The sequence below is a fragment of the Aedes aegypti genome, chromosome 2, assembly GCF_002204515.2.
Source record: "Aedes aegypti strain LVP_AGWG chromosome 2, AaegL5.0 Primary Assembly, whole genome shotgun sequence".
Taxonomy (NCBI): domain Eukaryota; kingdom Metazoa; phylum Arthropoda; class Insecta; order Diptera; family Culicidae; genus Aedes; species Aedes aegypti.
The window spans coordinates 359,435,819-359,463,757 of record NC_035108.1 but is presented as its reverse complement, the minus strand read 5'-3'; the positions used below and the strand labels follow the sequence as shown (position 1 = coordinate 359,463,757).

The following is a 27,939-nucleotide window of genomic DNA, read 5'->3' as shown; positions in this document are numbered from 1 at the left end:
GAGACAAGCTATGTACACAGTATGCAAGGAACTGTCAACTAAGAGCGATTTCGCCAGGAAAATACGATTCACGGATCAGGCTGAAGGACCAACAACAACATTCGAAACCTCGCCGTCCCTTGCGCACCGATATCCTGCCAAAGCCAGCTGCCTTTGCCATGGATTGCCAAACTACAAACTTTAGAAAGCAGTGAGGAAGCACTATCTCATCCAAATTGCAAAATCGCTGCTAGCCAAATCTAAAGTAGTCGTAAACAATGAGTCAGAAGCAAGTAAATCGGGGATCGGCAAGAAATTTCCTTTCTAAAGTAACGCGACCCGGGGCGCGGTAAAACCCCTTATAAATGGGCTCTTGTCGATTCTGGAGATTAAATCCTCCTTTCCTGAAATACGGCTTCCATCAAACTAATTCAAACCATCATTATCTCAGCACTTAATTTGTAAGTTTTAATGTTCTTTGTTCGATCAGACCCCTTCATTGCATAAAGGGTTTAAGATCGTCCTGCGTGTTCACCATGAAGGGAGATATGACACAAGAAGCAGGAACAAGAACTTTGTCGGAGACTTCTGGCCAGAAATGGCGTTAGATCGAAAATTTTGCCAGAATTCGCTGGTACGATTATGAATATGTTAGCCTGTTTTGCTGAGTAGTCAGTTGTATTCTTCTAGGGAAGATAACACTCGAAATCTGTTCGAGCGTCCGATAATGATCATTTGCGTCTCCGACTAACTTCTTAAAAGAAAGACGAAAAATTTTTTCATGAGCCAACTGTCGTTGCCTCATGAAAAATTTTCCCTTGTGGTGGTGTGGTGTTACGTTAGCTTTTAGTGCGTAAAGATAAGGTTTAGTTTGACAAAAATAAACCTCAAGTATGGAACAAATATAGAGCTTATAGAAAATCTCAAGTGAAATCATACGAACGTGCATAAACCTCGACTCGCAAAGCAAGAAACCCCTCGCAAAACGCTCAACGAAACGCAAAACAACGGGAAGAACTTCAACGCTCTCGCACACTACAGCCAACCAAAAGAGATCGAATCGATCTACTGTAGCGTGATCATCATTCGATAGTACGTCATTGCCAAGAACGGATGGTGCCTCTGGTCCGGTGGTGAATAGGAGCAATAGAACATCACAGGTAACCGAAAAAAAGAAAGATATATCGACAGCAGATAACACCCTTTTGATCATGACAACATCACCTACAGACGCTCCAGTGCAACGACGCAATCTACGCAGATTGCGCTGTCGAACCAGACCGGACTCATCTCCATCCAAGAACAGAGGGATCACAATTGCGAGCACGTGCATATTCAATCGCTAAGCATAGTAAGTGGTACACATAGAGCCAATGGATTCAGCACACTGTGATCCATCTCTCAAGGGAATCTTTCTTTCTCTCTACCATAGCTATCGATCCCTCCAACCGCACAAGAAAGCTAGTTCGGCGAATCACGTGTGAAGCCAACATACGAAGGTGCAAACTCATCCGAAAACTAGAGAAGAGCCCCGGCAAGGGTGAGTTGATATGGAAGTGATCATTCATTCAGGGTTCTAATGTTCAGTGTCCATTAGGGCTCTTTTGCGTTGTTCATCATTCCAGCGGAAAACAGAGAGACGTAGTCTGGCCCACTGCGACGCTTACGGTGTGTGCGCTTCGAGCCAGGAAGAGAGCGCCTTGATCTCCAACACCCATAGCAAAGCAATTAACAGTCGCCCGGCGCCTCGTGTCCGAATGTAGTGTGGCTCCGTTACTCAAGAAGCACGGAAGGAGGGTGGAAGAGACAATATTTCTGCAAAGTGGGGCGTCAGCTGTGAAGAAGAGCCCATAGTGCAAGTGGCTGATCACCATTGAAAATCGTTGCTTCGTTCGGAGAAGATAATTGGGAGAGTTGCAGAAAGAAAATTTGAGTGTGGTGGAGTGACATCGGTGGTGTGCCAGTGGGTGAAGAACGTGCCGCAAAGCGGTGCTTACTCAGAAGAGGCAAGGAGAAAGTCAACCGTACCAAGTCGATCGTTGGTACGCGGAGAGAAGTTGGTGTGAGACGAGAGACGGTTGCGTTCCATCCAGCACGCCGCTCCGACGTCGAGAGAAGTGAGTGGCACGGTGGTTGACGTCGCTGAGAAGTTAATCAGAGCGACGCCGCGAGGACGAGCCGAGGCAATGCGAGTTCGAGGGTTGCGTTCGTCATCAGCGTGAGTTCCGTGAGCCCGTGAGTACCAAGAGAAAATGAACTTGTACATTTAACTTTATGCACCCAGAGAGCTAGATAGGGCCCTAAGGGGCATTCAGGGCAAGATGAACAAGATAACAAAATAAAATCAAATGTCGTAATTTTAGGCTGTTGCTTGCGTAATTTGTTGGTGCGAAATTCCCTGAATTGAGCTTTGTTCTGGTGGCCTAGCCTTGATTCCACCATAGGACATATTTCGTAACACTGTGTCGGCAATGGCAATTGATCATCTGGTATATTGGGGGACTGACACTTCCTATATAAAATTTCTTTGGTCGTCACTTTGCTTTTAAGTGAGATATTGAAAAAAAAAAAGAAAAATAAATGTGGAATGTACAATAATAAAAATTAAGAAGATTGCCTGAAAAAATCACACAAATTGTTGTGTTGTATTCGAGAAATCTCAAAATTACAATACGATTTTTTTTGTAAGTTTTCATAATCTTGTTACGGCTGTAGTGAGTCAAAAAAAAACCCATCACTCAAAAACGGTTTACCGATTTATGTCATTTTTTTATAACAGACTCTCATCAAAGTATAGTTTTGAAAAGTGAATAATCGAACACGAGAAAAAATCTGTAGCATGAAAAAAAAAATACGTTGGTTATGGCTACGCGTCGGTCTCTCAAGGAATCTCGGAATATCTCCGGATTCAGATGACCAATTGGTCGGCGTTAAGTCAAAGTGGACCAAGTACAAAACTTGGGAAAATTGGATTATTCTGCCATTAGATGCAAAATAACGTTATCTCCATTTCACTTTGATCCGATTTGATGAATGTTGAAAACTGAGAGAGATATGTAACAAATTTACTCTGGATGATCAATAAAAATCAATAAAAGTATGCAGTTAGAGTGGACCAAGTGCTTTATACCATAACAACGAAAACGATCGATGCGCTGAGAAAGTCTAGAAAATGCAAGACATTTCAAGTTATTTTCCAGATTTTTTGACATGGAATGATTCTTCTTCCCATCCATCAATAGAAACTCATAAACATGTCATAATTCGATGGATCTTATTTTGATATCTGGCCATTTACCGTATTTGAGTAGGTGATCAGAAATTGCAACAATTTCTGTGCAGACAGAGTGGACCAAGTGTCAAAAAGCAACAAACTGATTGATTATTGCATATTTTGAGTCGATTTCAGAGTTCGATAGAAGTTTATGGTAGTTCTATGGTGTATGTATGGACTGTCCTAGAACCCGCTTATTGGACCAGTATATTTTGGTCGGTACTCAAGATTTTCATGGACTATGTGCACTTGGTCCACTCTGACTGAACGCATATTTGAATATTTCTGGTCTTCAACGCCCTGACCCTTCAAAACCTTAATTTCCAAGGTATCGTAATGCCACTGGTTTTGAGATTGAAGATATGGATTATAGAAGAATTTACGATACTGATGTCGAAGGGTCTTGATAATATGTTCAGCTTAAAGATATGCACCCAGTTTGACCACGCAAGCATTAAATGATTGTTCTTTTTCTTGAAATTGTTCAGTCAGAGTGGACCAAGTGTACATAGTCCATCAAAAAATCGTTCTATCAGAGTTTCGGATTGTGATTTTTCATGTTTATCACTTCACATTATATTGTTTGAAAGTAACACAAGGATGGGTAGAAATATTGAACCAAAATTTTACTGAGATAAAAAAATACAAAGCGTTAGACTTTGAGCCCGTTTTTCTCAAAATATGAAAAATGTCACTTGGTCCACTCTGACTTAACGCCGACCAATTATCAACAAAACCGATACAGATTCTAAAAATAGCAAGGTTTTTTTAGAACTTATGAAAAATGGTGCCAAAATATTGGGAAACAATAATGCTGTCGGGATTTTTTTTTTTTGGTGAAAAAATGGTGTTGCCGTTAGAGAAGCTTCTTGAAAAATTATAGTTAGTATTTTGGCGGAGGTTCTAAAACTATCCTTAGAAAAAAAAAATCTTGAGCCAATCTTCAAAAAAATATTATCTTAGATACGTATCTAGATTATAGAATACTGCTGAATCCTAAACAGAAACCAAAATGAATCTTCGAGTTGTTTAGTAGAATACCTATAAATAAACGAAAAACCGAATTTAGTACTATACCATCTCATCCGACTAGAGTAGAGTAGAGAACTGTAGTGGAATTAAATGCTATAGTATTAAGTTGTTTTTTTTTGTTTATTTAAAATGAATTTTCAAAGGTGTTCTCAGAGGTGATTTTTGGCTAACCCGTAGATTGAGAATCTTTTAAAAATTACATGAATTACATCGTTTTTTCATAGCAGAATCTTAGAGGAATGGTAAAGGATAAATGTCTAGAAAAATATCATGAAGTATTACAAATAAATGTTGAAAGATATTCCAAGGAAAACAATTTGTTTCCTGAAGAAATATTCATTTCTTTTAAATAATCTCTGGAAGTATGCCAGGTGTAATTCACGTGTTCACTGGGATAAGATATTAGGTTTTTTTTATTAGGATTGAATAGAAGATTTTTAAATACGAATGCTTTGTTCAGTTCGTCAAAAATCCTAGAGTAATCCTTGAAGTGTTTTATAACGGATATTTTATCAAAATTTCTGAAAAAATCATACTTTTAAAACCTTTGATATAATATCTGCAAGATTTCGACCCTCAAAAAGTGTCAAGTTGAAGCAATGTTCGAATAAATTCCATAGAGGTATCTTTCGCAGAACTCTTTACAGGAATTTACAGAAACTATAAAATTACTACTGGATGAAACGCTGAAGAACCTTAGGTTGATCTTTCGTCACTGATCAATTCTTCAAACTTTTTGCAATCCTGTCAAAGGCGTTAACTGAACCCGTTGCCAAACCAAGCAAATTAATTAGAACGCCTTTGGTCAGTGACAAAAGTTAGTAACCAAATGCTGTTTTTCAATAATTACAAAATACCAAGTTTGGGAATCTGTATCTCATCTAATGGTAGTGGTGAGATTTGGATGTCAAACTACTACAATACTATACTAAGCTCATTTAATTTCAGTAAATTTTCAAACAGTTTCAAAGAGTTGTTCGAAGACAAAAGTAAGTAACCGAGAGATTTTTCAATTTTATTAAAATTCGGTAAGTTCTAAGAGGTTGGTGTGTTCTGCAAGTTTCTAAGAGATCGTCCATTAATTACGTAAGGGGTTATGGGGGGAGGAGGAGTCTTACGCGCCAATTTTCATACAAAAAATATTACCATGGAGGAAGCGGGGGTTGAAAACCGTCAAAATTGTCTTACGTAATTAATGGACCGTCCCTAACTTCCGAAAGTGAACAACTTTGTCGAACAAACTAACCAACCACAAGTTACCGTTTTTTGAATTATATTTAAAAATCTCTAGGTTACTTAATTTTGTCTTTGAATATCCCTCTGAACCTCTTTGGAAAATGACTGAGCTTAGCTTAAACAAAACTTTAGTTATTTGTAGTTAATGATCTGACATATGAGCCGATTCGGACTACCAGAAGGTGAGGTATCGATGCCCAAACTTGGGATTTTATATGGAAAACCAGATTTTCGTTACTAACTTTTGTCACTGACTGTTTAATGCGAAAGTTCAGAATAACTACACAAACAATATGCGGAAAGTATCGAAAGTTGTCATTTTGTGACGATTCAGTGAATATTGGGTTAGAGGTCGCCCCCCTTTGCTGATCGAAATCCTGGCAACGCCCATGTGTATACTCTATCCATAAAACTGTTCCTGTGATCTGGAATTATGCCGCTTCATCCTCCCGGGAGCACGATCCAGTTCTGAAACCACATCCACCAGCAGCGTCTTCGTATACTCTGTTTATAAAGCTGTCAAGCGTAGACAAACCATCCCCGTCCCTAACCGGGATTAAGCTTTGAGATGGTGTCTTTCGCGTTGCCTTAAGAAATCCCACAACAACCGGAGTGAGACAGAGCGCAGTCAGTAACTACTCGGGCATCCTAATGGTGCCACTTTTGTGTGCAACACGAGTATATTATAAACTTAATGGTTTTGAGCAGGGCATGGCCAACGTTTTAGAACAGCGGGTTCCTACGAAATTCTGCCAAAATTGGTGCAATAATTCTGCAAGTTTTCTGAAGTAATCTTAAAATATTATAAAAATTTTGTGAGATTTTCTTTAGACGAAGGAACGTAGGACGTCTAATTCCTTTGATTTCTGCCAGAATTGCATAAAAATCATATCGTGAATGCTGTGAGATTCAGTAAAATTGTGTACAAACCATTATTTTCCAACAACTCAAAGTACCTATTGAGTACATGAATGATGAGCTAAGGGGCCTTCCTTAGCCAAGTGGTTAGAGTCCGCGGCTACAAAGCAAAACCATGCTGAAGGTGACTGGGTTCGATTTCCGATCGCTCCAGGATCTTTTTGTAATAGAAATTTTCTTGATTTCCTTGGGCATAGAGTATCACCGTACCTGCCACATGATATACGAATGCGAAAATGGCAAGTTAGGCAAATAAAGCTCTCAGTTAATAACTGTGGAAGTGCTCATAAGAACACTAAACTGAGAAGAAGGCTCTGTCCCAGGGAGGACGTAATGTCAAGAAGAAGATGAATGAAAAGTGGAAATAAGTTTTGATGTTTGAATTGAGTTAGCAGTACATTAAACAGGCGAGAGAAAATGTAATCACGGGCCTGATGCGGCCCGTGGGTCATATGTTGGGAAGCCCTGGTTCAAAGTCACTGAGTCTTGAGCGAATGCCAGTCGCTGCCGTGTTGTATGTGAGCTTCAGATGCTCCAGAACCGTCAAAGATAATAAGAAAATATGCTTGTGAGACGTGTTGAATGACTTGAATGAGATTAAAGGTTGAGAAATATATTGCCATGGGTCGTGGGGTTGTTTGTATCTGGGATGGAAATGCATGTCATTTCTTAGATTCCCTCTGATAATCAGATGCTAGTAGTTTTAAAAGTATGTGCGTGATTTTCTATAAATTTGACAGTATTATCAAATAAATTTTATGTGTTTTATTCTACGTAGGTAAACTTCTAGCTTCTAGAAAACATGATTAAATTGTAGAGTTTGAGAAGTTTTTGACAACATAAGAAAGGAATGTTCATCATTATCTAGAAGAGGGCAATCATATGAGTAAGCTTCTTGTAGAAGTGGAAATTTTTAAGGATAAGTCAAAATGCGTTTGTGGTAGACGCAAGAAGCTTCAGTTTGCATTGGAGAAAAATAAGCATAGTTCCTCAACTGTTACTCATTACTCGTTGAACGTGGAGATCACGTTGAAATTAGCTAATCGTTGTTACTAAGCATAATGCTTCGTTAGATACTCTGTTTTAAAAAGATTCATCCACCTTTGGTTATTCATCGTGCATTTTTAATGCTACTCTATATAACATCATAGCACTTGAGTGTATCTCATAATTAATTTTCGTTCAAAACCATTTCTCCCACAGATAATTACATCCGTTAGCTCCGCATGCTATTATCCACCCCCGACAAAGCTCATAAGAATCCCTCCCACACATTACGTCATCAACATTTCGCAGCCGGGCCGGAAAAAGACGGCAAACACTCTAAACACAAGTACGCTTTTAAGTCGACAATCTGACAAACAACAAGTTCTCCGCACGCCCGCCGTTTTGCTGTAGGCCTATAGTCGTTGCTAACTGTAGGTCATGCGGTGGATATCAGAGTCCAAGTCCAAGCTATCCCAGCTGCAGCGCTGCAAAAAACTGCCTGGGCGTGGAAATACTTGACCAAAGGGACAGAGAAAAGGCGGGAAACATTTTACATATACAGTTTCCTCCCATTTTCGTAGAACATTTAAAAGGGTTTACAAGTTCAAGCGGTGGAATAAAAGGGCAAATGCTACGTGGTGACAGTAATTTTTCGTATAGTAAGGTTTGGAAATGATTATTATTTGCGTAGTTCTAAGGAAGATGATTATTTAACAAGAAAGGGTACAGAACCAAGTCCCATTGCACAGTAGTTCAATAAGCAGATTTACGAGGAAATATGCAATTGGAGCTTTAACATGTAATAATAGATGTTTAGGGTTTGCTACTCAGTATCCTGGTTTTATCAAAAACAACTATATGTTTTCGCTGTCCGACGTTTCGGTCCTTATTGGTCCTTTTTCAAAGATTCTCTAAGACTCAACTGTCAATTTCAACCCTAAACATCCAATACACAGTGGACTAACCAAGTTATTGAAGACAAAACAAAATTAATACAAAGTTGTTTATTTCTATGACCTTTGATTGGTGTTAATTAGAATGGTTCTAATTTATATATAAGTAAACTTATGTTTTTTGTTATGTAGAAAATATAAATTATATATTCTTTACCATGATTGCTACAGATGGCGAAAAATGATACTCTTAATTTTCTTAGCATATAATCCCTGTTTCTATGAAAATGTGGACCGCCTCAATATAAAAAACACCAAGCAGAGGGCATTACTAATAAACAACTTCTGTTTCTTTATAAAGCTATAAACGCATCTATCCTCGTGATACTTGCTGGACCATTAGTGCCGTTTCACGCGTTTTTAATTGCAATTTTTAAACTTTTTATTTCGCCGCACTTTTTTCGAACTTACTGTCCATCAAACTCGTGCTGAATGCTGGTGAAAATTCTCCACTTTCACCGAGCCTATTTGCTAGGTGCGACTTTAACATTGCTACATTTACACATAAACCTACACAACAATTCTACTGACTACCATGCGTTTCCACATAAATGATATTGGTACGGGTATTGAACAACGTCGCACTGACAAATGGAACCAAACGAAACGATGGATTCCATGGTGGGTGGCAGTGGTTTGTGTCGGGGTGTGGGAAGGCAAATTGCAGTAGTAAAATGTACAGCTCGGAACATTGAGCTTTTGCTTGAAACTGTGCCAAAAAGTTTGCCAAATTGGGTGCCAGTCAGTGTTCTGTTCTACCGAGTGTATGGTACAATGTGCTCTAGGTGACGTGTGGGTAAAGTGGCATAGATACAATTTGTGAGAGTGTAAGCGCCAAGCGTTCTGCTCGTGATGGTTCCGGTGTATTTATCTTGGTGTGGTAATGTGGTATAATATATATGTTGTTCTTGTAAGTATAGTAATAGAATGATGGTTTCACTTGCATTTGGAAATGTAGGGGGCGAGCTCACCTCCGTCAACGTTCACGCAAACCAGCCCAGGGCAGCAGTTTTCGTTGGAGTAGCACGCCCTTCCGTAGCAGGTGTCTTCTTCGATGCGCTGGTTTTGCTGCTCTTCGTCTAGGATTTCATTCTGAAATGGGGGAAACAGAAGGTGGGAAGGCGTGAGTTACTTCTACTGACGTAAGTGTTCGAAATCAATTTGATTTAATGGGAATTTCCGTCTCGTCACAATCCGCGACAAATAATGTCACTGGTGACTGATGAAAGTTGTGAGGGGTACCTGAATGACACATTCAGGATAGGCATGAATAGTACGGTTCTGAATCTTGAGTATTGAGTATGAGACACAGAATTTATTCATTCATAGATATGATTGGGTCATGAACAAGATTGTTACTTTTTAAGTCACGCTTCAATGAAATGGATGATAAACAAATTAAATGACTCTCAATTTCTATTTCCTATGAGACTTGGATAAATAAAAGTTGAAATCTTCCAAAAGTTTCATGGGATGCACTCCAACATATGAGCCATTCTATAGAGTAACGCGGGGCGTACTATTGCCTATAACTTTTCGTAGAAGATATCTATTGAATTTGGAGAATTTCGATACCAGAATTTTAAAAGGGCTTAACATCGTATGTATACGTCGTTGCTCAGAGTATTCATGCCCACTCTGGCACTTAACTGGCCCTATTAGAAAAAAAGATAGTCATCCCCTTTCCCATAGTGGGGCTGTTGCCCGTTTGTAGACGGTATTTTTGATCTATACTTTTAGAAAACTAAGGATCAACGAAGTTTTTGTAATTAAAAAATATGCTATGATATTATTGATGCGTCTTTAGTGTGCTTCGTGCGAAAATTACATCTTCTCATTCGAAATGCAAAAATGTCAAGCTGGTTTGAATGAATCTTGTTCGCGAGTTTCACAGACGGTTGAGTATCGGAAAGTGCCAAGCGCTTTGCCAGTTTGTTTCGATTCGTGTTTTGATTCGTGTTATTATCACTTTGTCTCTTCATTTAACGGAACGGTGAAGTAAAAGTGAAGCAAAAATAAAATCTTACTTACGTCGTTTTCTAAATCCGGAAATTAAACGTTCTGAAAGTGAAAAGTCAAGTTGGTCGAAACGTGTAGAATATCTTCTGCAAAACAAGTAGGATTGATAAACTAAGTTCGTTTACTTTTCTGATTTAAGGCTGTTTAAATGTTTCCGAGATTTGTTTTGAATTGAGCTAGAAATCTTAAAAAGAAACTCTTGCCCCACTCGAACATTTTCTCCACTTTACTCTACAGTTTTCCTCGAAATACCAGTCTTCCACATGGCAACCCCAGTAACATTGGTAGCTGAATAAAAGTTTATTCAACAGATTTTTGCCCTAATCAGCTGAAAAATTACTTGTTTAACTTTTATTCAGCAAAAATGATTGTTGTGAAAATATCGTGAATAAAGGATCTCTCCATTGAAATCCTCTGCCATAGTGTATTGATTATTTCTTTTGCACACTTCATCAATTTTTAGTAGTTTTCATGCCTTGGTATCATAAATAAAAGTATTGCCACTACTTTGATTGTTTCGCTTTGAAAATTTAATATAAAATTTAGCCTTAAAGCTGAGGTAGCAAAAAAACTGGCTTCTACTAAAAGCATTTAAATTTTAACCTCAAAAACCTATGAATCAATATATTATGATTGACCCAGCCCTGTCGTCGTAAAATTTGAGCTTCTTAGTAGTCCCTCTTGAGGCGTTGCAATACCCCAGAGGGTGCTTCTACTCCCAGGCGTTAATTATGTCGCCTTATAAGAAACTTCACAAATATTTCAATATATAGAAATCACAAACATCACAAGTACTTTAATATTAATTGCAAACAAACGAAAGCCAATATAAATTTGATATGTAAATTTCCCACAACATGTACGACTTCTTTGCATGTGTCAATGTTATATGAAAAGGTCCTAAAATTCAGAAGAAGTGTTTTAGTTTAATAATCAATTGAATTTTGCATAAATTATCGAATATCCTCCATATAAGGGCAGCACAAGCGCCTTCTCGGAGTTTACTTTCTTTTGTGTTAACGGGCTAGATAAGAACATGCTTATTTCACTTTTGGCATTCAGTGTAAAATTTGACACTGTCAAGAGTGATTTTAAATATAAATTTTAATTTTCACGCAGTTGGATATGTATATTATAAACTATATGTTAATAATTATAAAATAATTTAGAATTATCCCACGAACAAAATAAAAAACCTGCACGATCTTTTTTTCTTGTGGCATAACGTTTCTCCAAGGACAAGGAAAGAGCCAAGTTTTCACGGGGTTTGTGCATAGATTCATCTTGAAATTAAACTCACTTTAAATCAATCCTCTTCCAGCAACATCATTTTTTATCATAAAAAGTTTATCGCAATTCTTTGTTTTCCGAAATTTTTGTACCATTTTTTACAAGTTCTCAAAAATTTCTTTTATTCTATCTCTTCTATGCGTCAATTTTAAGCATTGATCTACTTATTCCGGAGATATTTCAAATTCCTCTGATCGACACTTAGTCATCATAAATCACTTAAATATCTCAAATTACAAAATTTATCTCATGTGCGGTATTTCGCTTTTAAAACATTATATTAATGGAAGTAAATTGTGAAAAATTAATTGATTGCAAAAGTTAATTGAAAAAAGGTACTTGATGAAAAAGTTTTCGAGCAATGACTATTGAAGTTTCTGGTATTATTCTGGCCGTATAAAGCTCTTAAAAAGCCAAAAACATAATTGAGTATTTATTTTAACTCAGAAAGAAGACAAGGCAATAGAATGATCGGGTCTTACAAGGCACATTGATTTAGCCCATTTTTTACCTTTAGTACGCTCACAGTGCAATCGAAAAACTTAGAATATTCTGCATTTTTATATAACTTAACATCAAATTCAACAACACCTTTGTCACACTGAAAATGCTATTTTTTTGCATTTAATCGTAGTATCCGATGTCACAATGGGCCAATGAACGAGCTCACTCGTTAGCGTTTTAGCTGTGCCATGTTATTTACGTGAACATGCATGCGTTGAAAAAATAAGAACATGTAATAATATGTATTTTATGGTAAAAAGCTAATAATAATAGAGAGTAAAATATATTTCACTAGATAAAAACCTGTTTTCTGTCTACGAGAAAAGTCAAATCGGAAAAATTGAGATGTAAAACTTTGAAAAACAATGGATTCGTTCTGCTGGGCTTCGATCCCACGACTCCCAATACGCTAGACTGACGTTATCGAACTACCAACTACGAGATCGAAGCCCACCAGAACGATTCCATTATTTTTCACATTTATACATCTCAATTTGTCCAAATTGACTTTTTTGTTTACGAACTTCAGTTTTTTTTTTTATTCAAAAACACTGTCGGCAGCTTTGAACCGTTGGGGGAGATCTCCCTGTGCACCCAATACCGGACAAAGTCGAAACATTGAGAAATCATGGTCCGATCAAGATGGTGTATTAGTAGAAAAGAAAGCTATTATGTAGACTAATGTTTGCGTAGAATAACACATCCTTGAAATATGCATGCCTTTTTAAAAAAGTAGAAAAGTTTGAAAATCTTTAAAAAAAATGACGTATCCACTTAATTTTGAGCCTATTTAGTTTGAATATGAAAAAACACTTCGGGTCCCGCAAGCATGATCGAACATAATCCTAATTTGATAGTATGAATGTATTTTGTACCATAATTGAACTAAATATGGACAAATTACAATTTTGGTTAAGCACCTCCTGTCCCTCAGTTTCGGACAGCTTGATTTTTATATGATATCTTTGTAATTATTGCATCAGTGTCTAAGAATACTTTCATTTTTCATGGGTTCCGTCGATCATGGTAGCAAACATGCAATAAAATTAAAAAGAATGAACATTCAGAACAACATCGTAAAATGTGCTATTTTTCATGATATATGAAAGAGGTTTTTGATAGGCATCTTGCAAACTGAAAAAAACTCAAATTATTATTGTAAATGTTGCAAATGCATTGAATTGGTAATTATAAACTATTCCTATAGTGTACACATTCAATGCTGTTCAAATTTACAGAATTCGAGGCATTTCCAGATCGTGTCCGGTATTGGGTGCCGCCTTTCGAGATCGATCAATTTGGTACTAAAATTTATCATCAAAATGCAGTGTCAAAATTCATATTTATATTTTCAAATTTATTTTTGTACACTATAAAAATGATAATATTTATCATACATGGGTAACACGAGCCCATAAAATCAATTTTTTTCGAATTATAAATTTAGTGGCTTAAGTGTCCGGTACTGGGGGATCTCCCCCTAATAGACATGACCAGTGTTGCATTTGAACGCGTGCAGTTTGCGTTCCAGTTCAAACCTTTGAACGAGAGATCAAGTAGGCTTGAACATTGAGCAGTTCAAAAATTTGAACCCGTGCGAGCTGAAAATTGAACGCGAATTGAAAACTGTCGTCATGGCAGACACACGACTAATTTCAATGTTGCAAAGTTTTGCAAATATGTTAGGAAACATTTAAAGTGCAGTATATATGTAACGGTTGGAATTCCATATGTTATGATGTGATGTTTTTCGTGTTTCTAACTTCAATGTGCATTTTAATGTGAACGGGCCGTTCATGAGTAAGTGCAGAATCATGCACGAGAGTTCAATGTCTACTAGGTTCTCGTGCAAAATTAGAGCGCGTTCAGTTTAAAATGCATCACTGGACATGACTACCCTAGTTGCGTATTATTTCGATTGTTAAACACAATTCCTCTCATGTTGCAAGCATTAAGTTTTAATGCCTTCAAAAGTGAACATTTGTTTTGAAATTACTGATAAATAAGAAAACTTCCTAGTAAATCCTCAAAAATGGTTTTAATAAAAAAAAAAGAGTTGTGTTTGATCCTTCGACCTTGACGCTTGCTCCTGCGGGGGCCGGCGATGAGGGCAGGATCAAACATGTCGCGCATCGGTCGAGTGAAAGTGAAAAAGTGGCGTGATCACTTAGTTGTGTTTGATCCTTCGACCTTGACGCTTGCTTCTGCGGGAGCCAGCGATGAGGGCAGGATCAAACATGTCGCGCATCGGTCGAGTAAAGTGAAAAAATGCCGCGTTCGATAAGTTCTTTTTGATCTTTCGACGTTGACGCTTGCTCCTGGGCAGTGCGTCAAGAAAGCCCGAGCAGTCGTCAGTTGTTTTCCCTCTCGGGTCGCGCGCCTATTTTCTCTGTGTATTTTTATATAGCCGAGCAAACCAGTGAAGCTGAAAGTGGATTGTTGCTGCTCAAGGATGACGGATCAATTGGTAAGCTCGTTTCATGCTACTATTTCTAATCTATAAAATATGTATGATTGCACCTTTAATCGTTACAACGGTGGGACGTAAATATGATTTTTCAACAAACTATGAAAGGTTCGTCACTGTGAGTGTCGACATAAACTCTGATTCATAAATTATTTACGTCCAATTTTTTTTTCTCAAAACACCTTTTTCCTTTTACTTTTATTTTTGTAATTAAAAAAAAAATTTGAATGGTTCGACACTACTAGTGTAGACTTGCGAAAGGTTCACTTTATTTAACAAACTTTGAATGGTTCGTCACCTCAAGTGTCGGCATATTTTTTCTCTACATAGATATTGTTCATACCAAATGAAAATATTATATTTACATATAAGCATATTTATAGCTCACAAATAATTATTTATCATGGTCTAATCGCTTATCAAAGTGAATCCTGTGACCCAACGATCCTCCCCATTAACAAACATTCTTCCCAGTAACCTTTGTGGAGATGCAGAGGCAAACACGGTCTCCTAATAGCAAAGGTTACACACTAACATTCCTTCCCCCAATCCCACCTGACTGCAAGGACGTGGCCGGCGCCGTTATTGACCATGTATAAATAGAGGCACTGAATTATGCACACTGAAGAAGATTATGGCCAATCCCAGCCGATCTTCTAGTTGATTCTTTGTGCATTTTCACTGACCTCGGTCAATCACGGAATAGCAACCATTGATATGTGTAGTCAGTCTAAGCTAAGCTAAGCTAAGCTAAGCTAAAAATGGTTTTAATAAAAAAAAAAACACTATTTTTTCGATGCAATACGGAATTCTTCGACATAGTTATTTTAATTTAGGATATAAGAAATAGTATAATATCACAAGTTTATTCATTGCACTGTAAGTATAGGTACAAAATGTCAACAAACTCTTTAAGGTCAAAATACGAAGCTTCAGTCCGGAAAACTTTTCATCAGGAATGTATTCCGACTGGGCGTTACATGCTCGTCCGTTATCAAATGTGTTCCTTCCTTCAGAGGACAATACATTGGACGGGCCGATGTCATAAAAACAGAGAATATGATGCAGAGCTACTTGGGCACTTCCATGATTCACTTTGGCGTAGGGGTTTTTATCGGTAGAATTGCCTGAAACTTTGCAATGAGCAGCACTTCAATACGCATGAGCATGAGCATGAGCATGATTGACCGCCCGCAGTTGCTACTCCGTTATTGCAAAAACAGCTGTACTTACACAGGGAACCAACAGGCACTACTCGGGATCAGTAGCATCCTCAATGTGTAAGTACTGGTGCTCTAATTATAATAATAAACAATACCGGCACCGGCTGCGTCCGAATGCAGGTCAATTTGGGAATGGGAGGGAAATGTTGACGTGTTACATGATTTACAGAAGCCGAGGAGTCCTCTGCACTTCCACAAGAGAACACTGAGAGTTTGGATATGGGAAAGGATTCGTTTTGGAGCATACAACAGGTTCAACGTATCAAACTCTACTGACGCGTTTTTTTTTGTTTTTCTCCGGCGCATTTCGTTTTTTCTTCCGCGAAACGCAAACCAGACGCAATGGATCCGGATTCCGTCGCTCGCCCACAAGGAGCATGCAGCAGACTCAACGGATCCAACACTACTCTCAATGAGCAGCACTTCAATACGACGCATTTTGTGGCCAAATATGAGCTCAGCAGCTTTTAAAAAAAACCCACTGCCGAAGTGAATCTAAAAAGCCAAGAATATGATCCGGCTCCCTACTTGGTATGACTGCCAAAAATTGGCGATTCAGGAGAAACTTGGCAAGGAAAATGGTCGAAAATGATATAAATTCTACCATAAATGTTCTAGGTTATGACTTATAGTCTGTTATGCTCAAAAACGATTTATATGGTTTTATCTGGCAATGAAGTGTCCAGAATCGAACTCACTATTAGAATAAATATATTATTTGGAATACACTAAACGCTAATTACAATTGATCTATATTGCATCGCTTATTCCCGCAAGAGCAGAACCAAATTAAAGGACCAAACACCACTCATCACTTGATTCGTTGATGTCATAAAGCAAAAAACAAAGTGGTTTTCTACAGGGCGTTAAGATACACTTGATCTACGTGAAACAAGGTTCAATTCTCGATAAACATTACTAAAGGACCTATGTACAAATGAGAAATTCTTTCCTCTCTCGCTCTCTTTCGATTATAACAGTGGAATACTAAAGCTTTTGGGAAGTTTTCACTATAGATCGAAAGGCAATTACCTTGACTAGCGTTTCATACAAAAAACGCAGCAGAAGAGGCTAATGTGACTCAGTTATTAATTAAAGTGAAAGTAAACAAAGAGAGCCTCTCAATGTTAGATAGGTCCTTTAGAAATGTTGCGCGAGAATTACTCCAGGGCGTTGATACAGATTCAAAATATTTATTGATTTTTTACAGGTCGTTCAGATCTACTTCATCTGTGGACTAAGGTTCAATTATTGCAGAGTGTTGATAAAGCTTGTAATTTTCAATTAATGTCTTACAGAGCGTTGAGATGTCCCTAATCTACATAGGGTAAGATTAAATTACTACAGGGCGTTAATACTGCTCAGAATGCGCAATTGATGTCCTTCGAGGCGTAAAGATGATTCTTATGAGACAAGAACAATTATTTCAGGGCGTTAATATGGCTTGAAACTTACGATTGATGCCATACAGGGCGTTAAGTTTCACCTGATCGACATAGGATAAGGTCAAATAAATCCAAGGCGTTATTAAAGCATTGAATTACCAATTGATACCCTTCAGGGCGCTAAGATACACCCGCTCTACGTAGTAAAATTACTTCAGGACATTGGTACATCTTGACAATTTCGTTTGATGTCATACAGAGCATCAAGATGCGCTTGATCCTCATAGTATAAGTTCAAATTACTCCATGATATTGATACATCTTGATAATTGCTATTAATGTCATACAGGTCGTTAAGACATACCTGAAATACATAGGACAATTTAAAATTACTGCAGGACATTGATACAGCTAGTAAATTTCGATTGATTTCCAACAGAGCGTAAATATGCTCCAGATCTTGCAAAGATCAATGTGGAAAAAAGTCAGATTACTCCAGGGAGTTGAAAAAGTTTGATCGATTGATGTCATACAAAGCGTTAAGATGTTTCTGAACTACGCGAAATACGGCCTAATTACTCCAGAGCGTTGCTGAATCTTGAAAATTTGAATTGATGTTCTACAAGACGTTGAGATTCATGTCCTACAGGGCATTAAGATGCACCTGATCGACATAGGATTAGGTTATATTACTCCAAGGCATTGTATTTTTTATGCATGTCATACAGGGCGCTAAAATGCGCTTGGCCTATGTAGGATGAGGTCAAATAACTGAGCTACATGAGACAAAGTCAAACTACTCCAAGGCGTTGATGAAGTTTGGAATTTCAAATTGATGTCCTGCAGGACGTTAAGATCCAACGGGAAAGTAAAATAACTCCAGGACGTTGATACAGCTTGGAACTTTCAATTGCTTACATGGCGTAAAAATGCATCAGTTCGAAATAGGATAAGATCAATTTACTCCCAGGGTGCTGATACAGTTTATAATTTTAAATAGTACAGGGCGTTGAGATGCATCTGATCAACTTAAAGAAAAGGTCACATTACTCCAGGCATTAATATTGCTTGAAATATTCAATTGATGTCAAACAGGGCGATATATGAGACAAGGTCAAATTGCTCCAAAGCATCAATACAGCTTGGAGTTTTTAATCGATACGGGACAATAAGGTGCACCTAATGTACGTGATCCCTTTTTTACCTTTTGTGTAGTTTTTCGTAGCTCGAAAATTAAAATAGTTTTATGTTTGATTTAAACTTTGGCCAACTACACGCATACCAGAAAAGTTTTTCGCTACTTTTGAAACAATTTTGTATTTTTATTTTTCGAAAATTGTGTTCTTTATAGCCTACTCGATTCTCGTTCGATGTGTAAGCTACATATTCAGACATTTTATATTTTTCCACCTATAACAGAGGTAGAGCCTTATGGTATTAATGTTGCCTCAAAACTTTTTTACCGTTAGCTACACGGAAAACAATGTATGTTTCAGAAAAAAAGAAAAATTTATATATCAAAAGTATTGTAAAATCTTAAATTCCTATTATTGTCAAAAAAGGTAACCAGAAGAGGCTTCAACGAAAAATGAAAAATAATGGGGATGTTCAAAAAATAAAATTAGAATAATCAAAAACCAAAATTTACAAATTTGCGAATAAAAGTAAATTATTGTTCAAACCGTGCTTAGATCGATTTAAGATAGCAAAATATGATATTTGAATCAAAAATTCAAATTGGGTATTAGAGGGTTAACTGATATAAGACCAAACTCAATATTATGGAATATGACCAAATAACATGCACACTATGGCCACGTAGCGGCAAAATTGATAACTAAATTAAGCTGCCTCAAATTGTTTTCAAGTTTTTGAACAACTTTGTTTTTGAACAACTATGGCCACGTAGCGGCAAAATTGCTAACAAAACAAAACTGCCTCAAATTGCTTTCATGTTTCTAAGCAACTTTGCCGAAGACATGGACTTTCCAGATGGTCAGGATCATGAGCTAGAATCTATTGGAATTTGGCCATATTACAAGCACACTAGCGCCACGTAGCGGCAAAATTGCGCATTAAAAAATTCATCTAATGAATGTCATAAGGCTGCTGAACAACTTTGCTGAAGACCGCCACTTTGCAGAAAGTATGAATTTCGAGATACTGCATCATACATATTATAATTTTTAGGTGATGCTAAACTTTTCGGGGTGCTGCAATATTCAACTGGGGTGTTGCTATAATAGGTAATATGATTCCATACTTATGGTGGGTAAAGTATTTTTTCGAGAATAATTTTGTTGTCTATTTAAACAGTGGTTGTTTCGTAAATTAATATGTTAATAATATTTTGTAAATAAATGAAATGGCAATACTGTTGCCATTTTTTGAGTTATTCCTCATAAGACCAGAATACCTCAACTTTTGTATTGCGGTTATTCATCGAAATTTCATATTTTTCATATGGAAAATTTGGAAGTTGCAGAAAAATGTCTGATAATGATGAAATCAAAATTTTTAAAGTTTTGGAGATGTTAATTCAAGAAGGTATGGGTTTTTGTCGAATTTACCGTCGATTTTTTTATTTTATTTTGTCGACCCACAAAAGGTCGAAGAACAAAACAGGAGGGACAAAAGGTCGAATATCTTTTTTCAAAGAAGGAAAAATTTCCCACAAAGAAAATCACTTTCGACCTTTTGTCCTTTCGACCTTTTGTCCTTTCGACCTTTTGTCTTTCGACCTTTTGTCCTTTCGACCTTTTGTTTTTCGACTTTTTGTCCTTAAACCGGTTGTCCGACAGGCATAAAAGCTGGGCTTTTTCAACATTTAATCAATTTTTTTTTTTCGAAATCGGGAGTAGTGTTTGGTCCATCGGTTGTGTCGCTTGCTCCTACGGGAGCGATCGATTGGACCGGAAGCACGGTTGTTTGGCATGCAATACATATTAGAGTAATATCGCGAATCTGGGTAGGCGTGATTTTATCAAGGATCCCACTTTATCCTACTAATCAAATAATGTTTAAAAACCATCATAAATATAAAAACTTACATAGTAATGATGATGTGAATGATGTTAAATGGGGGCCTTCCTTAGCCGAGTGGTTAAGCCCACGCCTACAAAGCACAGCCATGCTGAAGGTGTCTGGGTTCGAATCTCGGTCGGTCCAGGATCTTTTCGTAATGGAAATTTCCTTGACTTCCCTGGGCATAGAGTATCTTCGTACCTGCCACACGATATACGAATGCGAAAATGGCAACTTTAGGCAAAGAAAGCTCTTAGTTAATAACTGTGGAAGTGCTCATAAGAACACTAAGCAAAAATGTCAAAATTATTAAAATAAGCCAATAAGTCCTAAATGAAGAAAGTGCAAGTATGTTCAGCTTAATTCTTCACGATCCTTTAGTTTACATCTTTGAGTAACCTTGGAGATGAATTTTAGCCTGGGACAACTTGGGGCAAAAAAGTATGGGATGTGTAAAGTTTCGTTAAAAAATTGAAAGTATTTTTTCAGTGTAGTCCTCACATTTACCTGAACTAAAGTACGAATTTTTATTTCGTTTTATTTTTTAAGTAGGCTTTCGAACATAGCATAGCATAGCATAGCATAGACTGACTGTACATGTCAATGGTTGCTACTCCGTGGTTGATCGGAACTGGTAAGAATTGCACTACGATCCAAATGAATAAGGGAAGGGAGTTTCCGCTTACTCTCGAAGTGCAATTTTAGCAGATCTAATATTATTGATCAATAACGGCGCCGGCCAAGTCCTTACAGTCAGTTGGGATGGGGAAGGAATGTTAGGGTGTAATGAGTGTTGCTTCTAGAGACCGAGAATACCTCTGCATCTCCACAATCACCACGGGAAGGGTGTTTATTAGTGAGGGAGGAAAAGATCTGGGAGTTACCTCTGGTCGTTACCTGTCGTAATAACGAGCTTCGACTGTATATTTAAAGCTAGTTTTGTATTTTTTTCTCGAGAAGTTTTGGTAGAAGCTTTAAAAAATACGTCAACATCTATAATGTCGAACAATTCAAAATACGTTTTTATTAATGACGAAAACTGAAAATTACATGTAGGGTAGGTGTACCAGTTATGGCCATAGTGGTTCCCTATTTCGCCATACGTGATATCTTGAATGTCTTCACATTTTGAAAAATCTTTTGTGTTTTAGCAGTACAATAAAGGATAAATCTTGATGTTAAAACATTCAAAAAGATTAAAAATGTAAAAGTTATCTAAAATTTGCAAATGGCCAAATAGGGAACCACTATGGCCATAACTGGTACACTTTCCCTATACATTTTAAATTATATGAAAAAGGAATAATGCCGACACTTGTAGTGACGAACCATACATAGTTTGTTTGAAAATTACATATGAGTATTACTGTGCATTTTGTCTCGATATGGTAGAAGTTTTAAAAATTACGTCAACATTCACATTGTCGAACAATTCGAAAAATAATTTTTAATAATGTCAACAAGAGAAATTGTATAAGAAAAAAGCATAATGTCGACACTTATAGTGACGAACCATACAAAGTTTGTTTTAATACACTCCAACCTCTTTTTACGACCTTTTTTTTTTACAGACGGTTCTTTTTCCGACCACTTTTTTACGACCGAAATTCAGATTAACGACCGTTTTTATAAATGATCATTATCTTAAAAAGTATTCAAAATAGAGGATCATGATGTTCAGCAAAATTGTTCAGTAGTTCAAGGGCTAACATATGGTGCTCATTGAATTGCGGAATTCTGCCACTAGGCGGCGCTAGTGAGCATGAAACTTTTGTTTTGCGGATATCTCAGGTCTTGGCCATTTAGAAAGATGGCGCCTTCGGCAAAGTTGTTCAGTAGCTCAAGGACTATCATTATAAACGCTATGAGGTTAAAAATTTTGCCACCAGGCAGCGCTAGTGAGCATGAAAATTTTGTTTTGCGGATATCTCAGGATCCTGGCCATTTAGAAAGATGGTGCCTTTGGCAAAGTTGTTCAATAGCTCAAGGACTACTATTATAAACGCTATGAGGTTCAAAATTTTGCCACCAGGCGGCGCTAGTGAGCATAGAATTTTTGTTTTGCGGATAGCTCAGGATCCTGACCGCTTAGAGAGATGGCTTTTTCGACAAAGTTGTTCAGTAGCTCAAGGACTATCATTATAAACGCTATGAGGTTGAAAATTTTGCCACCAGGCAGCGCTAGTGAGCATGAAAATTTTGTTTTGCGGATATCTCAGGATCCTGGCCATTTAGAAAGATGGCGTCTTCGACAAAGTTTTTCTGTAGCTCAAGAACTATCATTATAAACGCTATGAGGTTCAAAATTTTGCCACCAGGCGGCGCTAGTGAGCATGATTTTTTTGTTTTGCGGATATCTCAGGATCCTAGCCATTTAGAAAGATGGCGTCTTCGGTAAAGTTGTTCAGTAGCTCAAGGACTACCATTATAAACGCTATGAGGTCAAAATTTTGCCACCAGGCGGCGCTAGTGAGCATAGAATTTTTGTTTAGCGAATAGCTCAGGATCCTGACCGCTTAGAGAGATGGCGTCTTCGGCAAAGCTGTTCAGTAGCTCAAGCGCTATCACTATAAAAGCTGAGCTGAGCTGAGATCCATATTCCGCCACCAGGCGGCGCTAGTGAGCATAGAACTTTTAATTTGTGGATAGTTCAGGATCCTGACCGCTTAGAAAGATGGCGTCTTCGACAAAGTTGTTCGGTGGCTCAAGGACTATCATTATGAACGCTATGAGGTTTAAAATTTTGCCACCAGGCGGCGCTAGTGAGCATGATTTTTTTGTTTTGCGGATATTTCAGGATCCTGGCCACTTAGAAAGATGGCGTCTTCGGCAAAGTTGTTCAGTAGCTCAAGGACTATCATTATAAACGCTATGATGTTCAAAATTTTGCTACCAGGCGGCGCTAGTGAGCATGATTTTTTTGTTTTGCGGATATCTCAGGATCCTGGCCATTTAGAAAGATGGTGCCTTTGGCAAAGTTGTTCAATAGCTCAAGGACTATCATTATTCTAGCCAAACCATTGCTCTTTGGAATCATCTTCAATCTAAGTTGGAGTCAACCGTAGGAAGGAGGATGACTTTCACTAGCCTGAGATTTTCCGAATTGACGAACATGAACGGAACATGCCGATATCAGGCTCTAAAAATATTTATTAGTTATGTAAAGTATGTTTTAGATGCCAATGACCAACCATCAGTAGAGGCATTAGATTTTATTCCTCACTGTGCTTATGTGTAGAAAGTCCATGGATGTAATCGAATAGTTCCAATAAACGCGTTTAAAAAAAACTTTGAACTGTCGATTTGTGTACATTGAGAAAGGCTAGCTAATCCCAAGCCCCATTTATTAAATATCTGTGCAACTCCGATTGTTCTGGTCAATCACGGAGTGCAAATACGAAACGGTCATCCATGCTCATGCTCTTTTGACCAAAACATTTTTCCAAGTCGGTGATATTCAGTAGATTATAGGATTCTACTCTTTGTGAACACTCGGTATGGACACCCATATGTGACCCAAAGCCATAGTTTCAAATAGTTTCTTTGATGTTTAAGCTTTGTAATGCTATCATCTATGCAGTTGTGCAAGCAAATCGACCTGCCCAATATTTTAATTGGATAAGAAGTTTTCACTTCTTCTTCCTCAAAGCCACCATTGCTTTCTGTAAGAACGATGCTGCAAAAGCTTCCATCTCAGTCGATTTCCACCGCAACAGCATTGCGGCGCCTGCATTGAACGCAAAAAGTGACGCATAACGTTCGCTTCCAGCAAGTGGACTTCATTACAGAACGAAGAGCCAAGCTGCCAACTGAGTGTGAGGGAGTGAACCAACTGGATCAAAATCAAGAGGAACTGGAGGGGTAAAATGCGCCTCAGCAATATTTCCAAGATAAAAAGTATTTTAGCCTACTTCGATCATTACATTTAAACGTCTCTCACAGAAAAAAAAAAACATTTATTAATTTCAACATAAAAAAATATTATTTAAAAACCAATTTGGAAACCTTGGGAGTAAATGATGTGAGGTAAAATGCGCAATACCTAATAATTGCTTATAAACATTCAAATTTTGCCGTAAAAATCCAAACTCAAACGAGACATAGAAATAGATACCAAGCAGCTGCTTACATTAGTATTTTGATAATTTGGAACATCGAGAGCTATAGTTTCATTTAATTGTTTTTATGAATTGCGATTATCATTAAATTATGTAAATCGCCCCCCTCCCCAATTAGAATGTAGTTTTCTACGAAATTCACAGTTAAAATTTGGTTGTTCTTAGGGGGCGAATACTGCCCCGTTCTCCCTTACCAAAGGAAACGTTTGCTGCAAAGAATGAATTTTTATGGAGTGCTTTGGTAGAAGGCACGTGGAAAAGATAGTGGAAAATGGCCCAAAGCGTTTCAAATTACTTGGGAAAAGCATGGGAACGCGTGGTGACTCAATTAGGTAACAATGGCGTTTGATTCGACGATTTGGTGAGAACGTTTTTTCACGATAGGATTACGTGGGTTTATTAGAAGCTACTAAATGACAAAACGTACTAAAATTGGATTCCGATTCAATTTACTGATATGGAGCCAAGAAATTTCGTTAAGTATGGGAAAAATGCAAAACGGCAAAAGAATTTTGGTCATTGACTTACACCGTTGCATATATCCGGCGACAAATTTTTATGTTGTTGCTTTAACTTTCAAAGTAATGGAGTTTGACTCAATATGATGGAGCATAAAGATAACGAAGTAATAAAGGTACCGTAATCCGGGGTAACATTGATCAGCGGGGTAACATTGATCGGGATGACTCATCTTGTTAAACGTTCAAATAAAGATTTATTGATGAAGCATTTTCGAACCATGAATGGTGCCTCTCTTTCGTATATTCATAAGCTAATGATAATTAAGGTTTTTGCTAAATTTGCGTTTAGTTCATGCGCAAATTTGTCAACTTTTTGAAACAATGATTTCTATCATTTTCACTGACACTACCGAAAATTCATGTCTCACATGAGTTCTGCAGACGATGTGATCAAGGAAAATGCGGGTGTTACTAAAAATGGCATCGCCGAAAACGATTCCGTTGTCAAATCTTTCATAAGTTTATTCATTTAGGCAACATTAACTAAATACTATTACGAATGTAGAATTTCCTGAGGAAATTGCCTACTTTTAGGCGTATTACGCGGTTCAAAGTGTTTTTAATTTTGAAATAACTCAAAAAGTAAATGACTTGTAAGAGTTTGGTCTTCATATTCGGCTTCAGGGGCTCTGATTTTAGTAAGTAACGACATTTCCAATATTAGCGAACGTTGTTTACTTGGGTGATCAATGTTACCCCATATCAGCTGAATCAAAAAATCACTTAAAACATTTATTTAAACATGTTTAAATCTTTCGAAAAACAAAATAAGGTACAAAATAAAGTACTAGGAGCGGTGGGTGCCAGTACTTGTTTTAAAAATATGAAACTTGTAACATTTGTATTGTAAAATGAAAAATTTAAGAAAAACCAAAAAAAATGATCAATGTTACCCCGGATTACGGTAACAATATTATTCGTATTTTCGTGGTCTCGCTCGAAAGATGTTGGTGTCAAGAAAGGACAACCGTGTAGTAACTTGCGAGGTAACGAAATACAATATCTAATACAATTTGTTCCAAGAAAATTTCTCTCGATCTATCATACCGTCATCCCACTTTGTTTGAAGGCACAGAATTGCTCCCTCGAGGCAAATGAACTTTGGTTGCTGAAATTTTCCGCCTCTCATTGGCTCGCATCCAAAATAGATACCCAAAAAGACGTTCGTTTATTCTGGTTTCGATTCAATCAGACAGTGTGACAGAAAACGTTACTGTTTTGTCAAAATTTACCTTGCCGTCCGTCGTTGTGAACCAAATCCCACAGCAGCTATACTTAGACTGATGTTTAACCTGACAGTCTGTATTCGCATAAATAACCCCCTGAGGTTCTTGGGCGTGGGCACACACGCCAGAATTGTGTACCGTAGGAGGGAACTTCTTTCGAGTTAGAAGGTACAATGGATCGATAATGTGAAATTGAGTAATATTGCATGTTCAGAAATCGACGTTGTACAAATTTGATAAACTCTCTAGAACATAGACGGCCAGAGTGGTACCAATTACACAAATGCTTATTACTTAATAAAGGTTGCACCAGTTTGCTGAATTTTTTCACAAAGAAAACTAGTAACACTATAACAGTACATAGTAACATAGTATGACAGTATGTAGTAACGCGTCGTCGGTTCCTCAAGAAATATCGGAATTCTTCCGGAACAAAATGACCATGTAATGTTTTTGCAATGTATATATTTAGGTGTAGTTGGTTCGATGTCGAATCAATGATAGGTTAAAATTATCCTATGCCTAATTTAGCTTTAAATTTCATAAGAATATCTGAATAAAAAAAGTTGGATCGGGTAGAGGGGTTAAAGCAAAATCGTTAAGAGAGGGGTTAAAGCCTGCAACTCTCCGCACAGCAATGTTCATTTTTTGGTGGTTTGAATCTGACGTGGGCTCATGGGATTTTTTCGTGGGTAGCAAAGTGTACTCAACCATCGCACCGCGCCTGTAAGCATTTGATGTCAAATTTCGCTTGCAAATATATCGATGGGCGTGGGAGAAAAATTCTAATTATGAGTTCAGGTTTGCATGTATTGGGTGGAGATGGCGGGAGAATTGTTGTTAGCATAGTATAATCTTGTTTGGATCAAATCAGCGGTAAGCACATCGTGAATTTCTCCATAGGGGGAAAATCGGCATTTTAATCTTTTTAAAAGATTGGACACTAATAGGAAAATAACCATCATCGTTTTTCTAATTTTCATAACCAGCTTTTTGCTCAAAATTTAAGCAATGTTCAAGAAAATCTATCATTGCATTACACTTCCTATCTTAACTGCAATGATAGATCTTTATGAGGATTTCTTTAAATTTAAACGAAAAAACTTGTTTTTCATATTTGATGATTTTTGATGATTGAATGATGGATTCTTGGACCTTAAAACATTATTGAAAAAAAAAATCATATTCGCTTGCTATGATTTTTCATACTTCATGCACTACCTAAATCTGAAATTGTGTGTGTTTTTACTTTTACTTTCTTTCCTGTCTTACACTTACGTTGGTTTCTTGACCGAAATCAAAAGAATTATCGGTGGAAATACTGGAAATAATTCTAGCGCAATGAACACAGGAATTCTGAGCAGTTCATAGAGAAAATTCTTGAAAAAAAAACTCTAACCCATTTTAAAAAGTGTTTCTGAGAGATTTCTCTGTTTTTTTTTCTGAATTTTCTTGGTAAGTATTGAAAATCTAGCAAATCTTTCAGTGGTTTTTCTAGGATGTCCTTCAACAATTCTTCCTGTACTTACTTCCAAGTTTTAACTGATTTTTTTGATAGGAATCATTCGAGGAACTCACCCAGGAATTTGTCGTAGATTTTCTCCCATATCTCTTAAGTAATACTTCAAGAATTCCTTCAGGAATTGCATCAAGGATTCTTCCAAATAAACTACAAAAAATAATACGATTTTTTCCATTGGCCCCTTCTCAGACACCCGTGATTTTTTTACTCTGATTCTACTACTAATTTTTTTTAGATTCCTCTAGGGATTATTCAGAAATT

The 27,939-nt window shown here is 37.3% G+C and overlaps 1 protein-coding gene across 3 annotated transcripts in view; it reads right to left on the bottom strand.

The window, feature by feature from the left end:
- LOC5573079 (prohormone-3) overlaps positions 1–27,939 on the bottom strand; it is a 140,400-nt gene that overhangs the window by 44,091 nt on the left and 68,370 nt on the right. For 2 of the 3 annotated variants that reach the window (XM_021846432.1, XM_001660663.2), the window contains exon 3: positions 9,351–9,471. In XM_021846432.1, coding sequence (XP_021702124.1) covers positions 9,351–9,471 — 121 coding nt within the window. Of the gene's footprint in view, positions 1–9,323; positions 9,472–27,939 lie in introns of all 3 variants that reach the window. The other variant, XM_021846431.1, reaches the window with a different exon arrangement.